This window comes from Rhineura floridana, chromosome 3 (genome assembly GCF_030035675.1).
Source record: "Rhineura floridana isolate rRhiFlo1 chromosome 3, rRhiFlo1.hap2, whole genome shotgun sequence".
In the NCBI taxonomy this organism is placed as follows: Eukaryota; Metazoa; Chordata; class Lepidosauria; order Squamata; family Rhineuridae; genus Rhineura; species Rhineura floridana.
In genome coordinates this window covers 207,836,687-207,846,025 of record NC_084482.1, presented here as the reverse complement: position 1 = coordinate 207,846,025, position 9,339 = coordinate 207,836,687, and the positions used below count along the sequence as shown (strand labels likewise).

General features: G+C 46.0%; 1 protein-coding gene across 1 annotated transcript in view; it reads right to left on the bottom strand.

The window, feature by feature from the left end:
• Nucleotides 1–3,034: 3,034 nt before the first annotated feature.
• Nucleotides 3,035–9,339, bottom strand: part of LOC133378905 (zinc finger protein 585A-like) — a 38,348-nt gene continuing 32,043 nt past the window's right edge. Inside the window, exons 8-9 of the mRNA XM_061613519.1 lie at nt 5,965–6,091; nt 3,035–4,997 (exon numbers count right to left, since the gene is read on the bottom strand). Of these exons, the coding sequence (XP_061469503.1) occupies nt 3,295–4,997; nt 5,965–6,091 (1,830 nt within the window). The 3' untranslated portion in view covers nt 3,035–3,294. The remainder of the gene's footprint in view (nt 4,998–5,964; nt 6,092–9,339) is intronic.

Here is a 9,339-nt window from a genome sequence, read left to right as displayed (position 1 = left end):
TGATATATTATTGATGTTTTATTGATATTGCTGCTCTTTTGTAAGCCGCCTTGAGGGCCTTTGGGCCAGAAGGCGGGGTAGAAATATTCAAATCAAACCAAACCTAAGAGCCTGCTGGACCAGCCCAGTGGGCCATCTACTTCAGCATCCTATGATCACAATGGTCAACCAGATACTTATGGGGCAGACACAAGCAGGACCAGAGTGCAACAGCCCTCTCCCCTCCTGGTATTCAGAGGTATTTACTACCTCTGGCAGTGGAAGTACAACATAGCCACCAGGGTTAGTTGCCACTGATGGCCTTATCCTCCCCCATGAATTTGCCTCATCCTCTTTTAAAACCATCCAAGTTGGTGGCCGTCGCTGCCTCTCGCGGGAGCAAATCCCATAGTTTTAACTTGACGCTGCGTGAAGGACTTTCTTTTGTCTGCCCTGAATCATTCGACACGTGCATGTCTGAAATTAACTAGGCCCTTTGGCTGTTTTATGGCAGCCTTCTGCCAACCAGGGGCCCTCCTGATGTTTTGGACTACAACTCCCGTCAGGCCCAACCAGCACGCAGCTAATCTGTCTGCTCTGAGTGGGACTTAGTTGAATACCACCCACTGAAAGGAGTGAACTAAAGCCAGTTATGCACATTAACTTCTATGGGTCTGCTCTGAGTAGGACTAACGCTGGATACAACCCTTACCCTTTAAAACACTTGGATGTGTTGAAAACGTGGATACAGAAATGGTTGCTATTCCACTGACAGCAGGTAAAATGAAGGAACTCCACCACCGCCGTCAGGCTAGTTCTTTAAAATCTGGACCACAGCAATATTGTATAAGCAAGAAAATGTATGGTATGAAAACAAATGTGTCAAAAGATGGGCAGTTGGTGTAGTGGTTAGAGTGTCAGACTACAACTCAGGAGACCAGGGTTCGAATCCCCACACAGCCATGAAGCTCCCTGGGTGACCTTGGGCCAGTCACTGCCTCTCAGCCTCAGAGGAAGGCAATGGTAAACCCCCTCTGAATACCGTTTACCGTGAAAACCCTCTTCACAGGGTCACCGTAAGTCGGGATCGACTTGAAGGCAGTGCATTTGTTTTATTTCCTTCAGGAATGAGAAAGTTGGTGATGAAACACGACCATATTCATTGCTCCCTTTAGTTTAAAACATGATTCTATATTTTCTCAATGGTTTGGGGTCAATGATTATATGTCGTTCTCCTTTCTGTATTGTTTTTTAAATGGACGGGGGGGGGGAGGGAACTACCTCTGACCCAAGTGGCAGGGTGCTATGCTAGATTTCATGTTCACTGCCTGATTGATGGTTGTGGAGAATGCTGAATTTTTCATTCCATTTCAACCTTTCTGTGTATTTTGAGTTGCCCCTGTCAGATTCTCACCAACCCCATCAGGATGGGGCTGCTTCTGACCTCAGTCGCAAGGCACTATGGTCCAGCTGGAAGGGATGGTTGTGACAAGGTCATCAGCCAAGGAAAAAATGCTGGCAGCAAAGGTTGCTTTCCTCTTCCCTCATCCTTCCTTTTGTATGCTATGAGATTTGAGGACTGGTGCTCAAAGGTCCTATCTTTCAGTACCTCCACAGCCCTTAAAAAAGTTAGGCACCTCAGAAGCGTTCAGTAAATACATTCGAAGGTAGTTAGAATCTGTTGAAAGCAGCCAGTTAGTGAGGATTTTGGTTTGTTTATGGCTTTTTATGTATAGCTACTGCCACCCCTTTTACAAATATTCCCAGGGTGGCTTACAAAGACCATAGAAGGAATATTACAATAATAAATTGAGCTAATAACATAACTTACAAAAAGTACTATAGCAGTAACACAGAGGAAATTACCATCAGATAATTGAAAACCCATGGAAAGGCTCCCACTGGAACAATTTTAAGGGTGAAAAATAAATAGAGAGAATATAGGAAGAGATTTTTCATTTGCTTACAACCTCAGGATTCACTCTTAAATTATAATTTGCATGTGATGCAGATTACCTGATGAAAAGACATCTCATTCGTTTTTAGCAATTCCATAGATTTACAACTTCTGTCTGCGTGAACAAAATCTCTGCCTCCCCCAGGGATCTCAGGTAGAATCTGGACAGGAACCTGCTGAATCTTGGCACTTGTGAATGGAGATACATTACCTGAAGTGGGGGCAAGATTCCAGAGTAACTATTCAAATGATCTATAATGGGGTTAGGGAACCTGCTGTGTTCCCCAGATGTTGTTGGATTACAAGCTCCCATCAGCCCCAGACAGGATGGCCAATGGTCAGCTATAGTCCAGCAACATCTCAAGGGGCAGAGATTCCTCATGCCTGATTTATAAGGCTCCTCTGATTTTAGTTTTAGGCTTCACTTCAGTTTCAGTTTGGAAGGATGGGTTTCGCAGGACGAGTGAATATTGGGCAGAGCGCACAAAACCTGAGAGCCCAGCCACCTGATCGTTACCATAATGAGGGGAGGGGAGATTCTATATTACACAGTAACATTTCACAATATTAGCATAGCAATCCCAGTACAAATGGCTGCACCATCTGGAAGAGAAATGGAATATTCTCATTGACAAAATGTTGCCCCTTGAGCGGCGGCTGCGCAGCCAAAGCTCTGCTCACAGCCGGAGTTCGATTCCAACGGAAGGAGGAAGTCGAATCTCCGGTAAAAGGGGTCGAGGTCCACTCAGCCTTCCATCCATCCGCGGTCGGTAAAATGAGTACCCGGCATACGCTGGGGGGTAAAGGAAAGACCGGGGACGGAACTGGCAATCCCACCCCATATATATGGTCTGCCTAGTAAAACGTCGCAAGACGTCACCCTAAGAGTCGGAAACGACTCGCAGTACAAGTGCGGGTACACCTTTACCTTTATCCATTTGAAACTAATTGTACACTCCTTGCACCTCATCGTGATTTCTCACTATGTGGATTATTTGATGTTTAGTAAGACCTGCCTACTGATTGAGGTTCTTTCCACTCCCACCCACCCCCGTCAATGTTTTGATCTAAGTGAGATTGAGCTGCACACTGATACTCTTTCCAAACATCACACATTTATACAATTTCTGCCCCTGGGTGAATTCTTTGATGGAAATTAAGATCTGCATTTTGATAGAAGCCACTTCTACCCTCCACACATTTATATGATTTTCTTGGTTTGACATGTAATGAGATTTATCTTCTCAGTCAAGCTCATTCCACATTCTGGGCATTTATATGCTTTCTGCCATGTGAGTTCTTTGATGGCAAGTGAGACTTGTATTCATGCTGAAACTCTTTCCACATATGAGGCATATTTACTGTTTTTCCCTACTGTGGATTCTTTGGTGGGAAGAAAGGTATGAATTCTGACGAAAGCTCTTTCCACACTCCAAGCATTTATATGGTTTCTCTCCCATATGAATTCGTTGATGGCAAGTGAGGTATTTGCTAGTAGTGAAGCTCTTTCCACACTGCAGACATTTATATGGTTTCTCCCCTGTATGGGTTCTTTGATGGGAAGTAAGGTCTGCACTCAAACGGAAGCTCTTCCCACACACCAAGCATTTATATGGTTTCTCTCCTGTGTGAATTTGTTGATGAGAATTGAGGGATTTGCTACTACTAAAGTTCTTTCCACACTCCAAGCATTTAAATGGTTTCTCCCCGGTGTGGACAGTTTGATGTGAAATAAGGCTTGTGCTAAAAGAGAAGCTCTTTCCACACACCAAGCATTTAAATGGCTTCTCCCTTACATGAATCCTTTTATGGGAACTGAGGTATTTGCTAGTAATGAAGCTTTTCCCACACTCTGAGCATGTATATGGTTTCTGCCCTGTGTGGATTTTTTTATGTGAAGTGAGGTTTGTGCTATGACTAAACCTCTTTCCACAATCCAAACATTCAAATGGTTTCTCCCCTGTGTGAATTCTTTGATGGCAAGTAAGGTATTTACTAGTAGTGAAGCTTTTTCCACACTTGAAACATGTATAGGGTTTCTGCCCTGTGTGGATAGTCTGATGTGAAGTAAGGCTGCTGTTTTTACTGAAGGTCTTTCCACACTCTAAGCACTTGTATGGTTTCTCTCCTGTGTGACTTGATTGATGCTCGTTAAGGTTTGATCTCTGACTGAAGCCTTTTCCACACTCCAGGCATTTAAATGGTTTCTCTCCCGTGTGGATTCTTTGATGTATAGTAAGGCTGGTGCTCAAACAGAAGCGCTTTCCACATTCCAGGCATCTAAACAGTTTCTCCCCTGTGTGAATTCTTTCATGGTAAGTGAGATATCTGCCAGTACTGAAGTTCTTTCCACATTCCAAGCATTTATATGGTTTCTCCCCCGTGTGAAAACGTTGATGGTCAGTGAAACTTGTGCAATGACGAAACTTCTTTCCGCATACCAAGCATTCATATGGTTTTTCCCCCGTGTGAGTTCTTTGATGTATTGTGAGGTTTCCCTTCAATGTAAAGCTTCTTCCGCACTCCAAGCATTTATAAGGTTTCTCTCCTGTATGAGTTCTTTGATGAGAAATAAGATTTATCTTCTGACTGAAGCTCTTTCCACACTCCGGGCATTTGTATGGTTTCTCCCCTGTGTGAATACTCAGATGGAGAGTAAGATGTGTGCTTTCCCTGAAGCTCTTTCCACACTCCGAACATTTAAATGGTTTCTTCCCTGTGTGAATTCTTTGATGGCAAGCTAGGTATCTGCTTGTACTGAAGCTCTTTCCACACTTAGAGCAAATAAATGCTTTCTCCTCTGTGTGAGTTCTCATATGAAGAGCAAAGCTTGATTTACAACTGAAGCTTTTCTCACACACAAGGCAACAAATCATCTCTTCTCCTTCATCTGTTTTTTCTTGGACTGGAATTTCAAAGACACCTTGCAAAGCTGGTGATTCACTCTTCCTCTTCTGTTTTGATCCAGTTCTTGTGCTGTGCTGTTTTCCCTCTTTACATTTGTCTCTTTCCAACAACACCCTGCAGAGTTCGTCATTTTCATTCTCCAGCCCGCCATCTCCTGGGAAGAAGAGAGAAAACCGGTGAGAGTCCAAGAAAGAAAGGGAACCTGACAACACAATTAACAGCTGTGACAGAGCAAAACAATACAAAGGGGAGGTGAAAAGAAGAGAGGATCTCGCCATTTATTAAATCAGGTGTCAGAATCTTTTTTCAGTCTGAGGGCTGCGATCTTCAGGGGGCCACATGCCAGTGGTGGACAGTTCCAGAGGCAAAAGAGGGTGGAGCAATGAATGCAGCTTTTACCTTTGTACAGTAGACTAACTTCTTCACCCAATCACACTCCCCTCTCTATTCCCTCTCCAGGCAACCAAGAGGCATTATCTTAAAAAAGGTTGCCCACCCCTGATTGAAAACATTTCTATACCGCCCCCATCAACAATACAATGGAGCAACCATCTGTCTTGGTATAAAGTCGTGTCCTAGGTTGCTTTAAAGTTTCACTTTTCACCTCTGATCCAGGTCAGGAAAGAGGAGCCGCAACTGCGAGGAGAGAGTCCTCTTAGAGTGCAATCCTATGCAATCAAGTGAGAACCTCCATGTTCAGAGGCAATCTGCCTCCAATTATCAGTTGCTCAGAAGCAACACCCAAGGTGGGAGCTAACGGCTTGTGGGCTTCCCGGTGGTATCTGATAGGCAACTGTAGAAAGCAGGATGTTGAACTAGATGGACCTTTGGCCTGATCAAAACAAGTCGTAAGTGCCCATAGGAGATTGTTGCCTTGCAGCACCATCCCACTCCCTCCAGATAAAAGGAAGGAGGCAGCCTCCAGCATCCATGCCTGACACCACCTATTCTGGATTTGGCAGAGGTCTGCCACTTAAGGGCTTCCTGCAAAGAGACCCCAGAAGCCAGCCAGGCTTGAAGAGGAAACCTCGGGGTGCTTCATTGGGGGAAAAGTGCAAACAAGAGGACGCAATGATATTTTTAAACTGATTTCATCAACCCTGAGAATAAGGGAGTCTTACTGAGAGAGGCCACGATCCCCCAATTCTCCTCCATGACTTCCCTGTGTAAGGCCCTTTGGTCCGGATCCAGCAGGGCCCACTCCTCCTTGGTGAAATGCACAGCCACCTCCTCAAACGTCACCGGATCCTGAAAGAGAAGAGACCAACCCCACCCACCCGCCTGGTTAATGCAAAAGTTCTTCCCCCTCTAAGCACATGTAGGCAAGGCGGCAGCTGTGAAAAAGGCAAATTCCATGCTAGCAATAATTAGGAAAGGTATTGAAAATAAAACAGCCGATATAATGCCGTTGTATAAATCTATGGTGCGGCCACATTTGGAATACTGTGTACAGTTCCGTTCGCCTCATCTCAAAAAGGATATTATAGAGTTGGAAAAGGTTCAGAAGAGGGCAACCAGAACGATCAAGGGGATGGAGCGACTCCCTTACGAGGAAAGGTTGCAGCATTTGGGGCTTTTTAGTTTAGAGAAAAGGCGGGTCAGAGGAGACATGATAGAAGTGTAGAAAATTATGCATGGCATTGAGAAAGTGGATAGAGAAAAGTTCTTCTCCCTCTCTCATAATACTAGAACTCGTGGACATTCAAAGAAGCTGAATGGTGGAAGATTCAGGACAGACAAAAGGAAGTACTTCTTTACTCAGCGCATAGTAAAACTATGGAATTTGCTCCCACAAGATGCAGTAATGGCCACCAGCTTGGATGGCTTTAAAAGATTAGACAAATTCATGGAGGACAGGGCTATCAATGGCTACTAGCCGTGATGGCTGTGCTCTGCCACCCTAGTCAGAGGCAGCATGCTTCTGAAAACCAGTTGCCGGAAGCCTCAGGAGGGGAGAGTGTTCTTGCACTCGGGTCCTGCTTGCGGGCTTCCCCCAGGCACCTGGTGGGCCACTGTGAGAACAGGATGCTGGACTAGATGGGCCACTGGCCTGATCCAGCAGGCCCTTCTTATGTTCTTAAGGCAGTTAAGGTGAGGTCACTGGGCGCTGCCCAGCAGGATTTAAACCTTCACAAGGGGCATCCACAGCCTCTTTAGTGGGGCTACCTTAACCCTGAAAAGAGATTCTTGCAGGCCCAGGGAGACGTGCAGGGGACAGAAGCCTCCTAGCTGTCCTCTTCCCGCCCAACCCCAATCATTGGGGAAGGGCCACAGCTCGGTGGCAGAGCATCTACCTTGCATCTGTCTTTCCTCTCCTTTTCCTTCAAGCCCCTCGTTTCCATCTTCGCAACGACCTACGAGAGCAGCCTGGCCAGCCAGGGCAGGGAGATTGTGGGCCGAAACATCGATCGCTTTATTTCCGCGGTCAAGTTGAAGTACTGCTTACATGGACACCGTTTACGTTGGCAAAAAGCTGAACTGCGCCTGCTCCCTTTCCTGTATCCGGACTGGCAGGTGCAGTACCAGCAGGACACCCTAGCGGTACTATGCTTTGATGTCAACATATTGAAGCAGGAACTAGTAGACATCGTCCAATTATTAGGAATTCATTAGGAAAGTATTAGGAAAGTGTTGCCTGTTATTGTAATGTCACTGGAGGTTGTTATTGCTGCTTTTAAATAATGTTAATACTTTGTTATCTACTGTTTTTCTTGATTTGTATTCTGTATTTGTGTTTCTTTTTTGTAAGCCACCTTGAGGGCCTTTTGGCCAAAAGGCGGCATAGAAATAAACCATAACAACAACAACAATAATAATGCAGAAGGTCCCAATTTCAATCCCCGGCATCTCCAGGTAGGGCTGGGAGAGACCCCTTGCCTGAAACCCTGGAGAAGCTGCTGCCAGTCAGTGCAGACAATACTGAGCTATATGTCCCTAGCACAAGGAAGAGATGGTATCTCCAGCATCCACGGAGCCTTCTCTGCCTCAGGGAGAGCATCAGCCTCTTCGGCAAACAGGCCCTGCTCCTGAAAGACAATGAGAATCCCAGGGCCCAGAGAGAGAGAAAGAGATTAGACAAGCATCTGGTCGGGATTTTTAGGATATCCTTAAGAGTTTTACTCAGGGGAGCCTGTGGGGCAGTGCCTCTCCTCATACGAAATACGTTGAAAAAGTATTTGTTATTTAGACCACTTAGACGCTGCTGATGTTTAAACAAATCTGTAAGCGGTTGGCAACAGAGGTTAAAACATCTTTTATAAAAAAAGATACAAAACATTTCTACATTCTGTAAGACACAATTCCCCCCACGTTCTGTAAGATACACCCTCAATTATTATTTTTTCTGTCAACCCTATGGCACCACCCCATACTTTCTCTGCCCCACTGCAACTCAGCCCTCCAACTATTTATTTACTTTATTATCCCATGCATATCCCACCATTTCTCCAAGGAGCTCAAGAAAGCAACAACTAGCATGCCACTGGGTGACCTCACTGTCTCTCAGCCTAACCTACCTCACTGGGTTGTTGCAAGGCTTTAACGGGGAGGAGCCAACCATGTATGCCAGCTCACGTTCCTTGGAGGGAAGGTGGGATATTAATGTGATAACAAATTATGGTGGTAAACAAGACAAACAACCCATTCAGGGCAGCACTGCAGGGAAGCTGGTCCGTTCTGGTAGATACGATCCCCGACGTGAGATAGATTCACCAGCTTGGTTATCCAGACCCAGCTAGCAGTGAAGAAAAATGTACTCTGCATAAGCTCAGAGGCACTCTCCTGCCTGCAAAGTTCCAGGTAATGCTAACACAGCTACTGGATTCTCAAAGGAGGGAAAGTGGGCTGACTTCAGGCTTGTGGAAATCTTCCTGTAGGTTTTGGTATACCAGATTTCCAGAGACTGGCCAACAGGAGGCAGTATGTTTCTGAGTACCAGCTGCTGGAAACTGCAGGAGGAGGAGAGTGCTCTTGCGTTCAGGTCCTGCTTGTGGGCTTCCCACTGGAGCATCTGGGTGGTCACTGTGAGGACAGCAGGCTAGGCTTGGTGGGCCCCCTTTGGTGTGATCCTGCATCCAGGCTCTTATGCTAGCTGAATGAAGCCTCCGTACAGCCTCTGGATGCCAGTTACTGGGAATCACAAATGGGACGAAAGTGCTGTTGTGCTCAGGTCTTGCTTGTGGGCTTCCCGCAGGTATCTGGTTGGCCACTGTGAGGACAGGATGCGGGCCTAGATGGACTTTTGGCCTGACCCAGCCGCCAGGCTCTTCTTATGCTAGCTAAATGGAACCTCCACGCTCAGAGACAGAGTATCTTAGAATATCGGTTGCTGGGAACAACCAGTGGGCAGACTGCTGCTGCACTCAAGTCCTGCTTGTGGGCTTTCCACCGAGGCATCAGGTTGGCTGCTGTGAAAAGAGGACGTGGGACTAGATGGGTCCCTTTTGGCCTGACCCGGCAAGCTCTTCTTACTTTCTTAGGTGTTTGCCTAGTGGCTC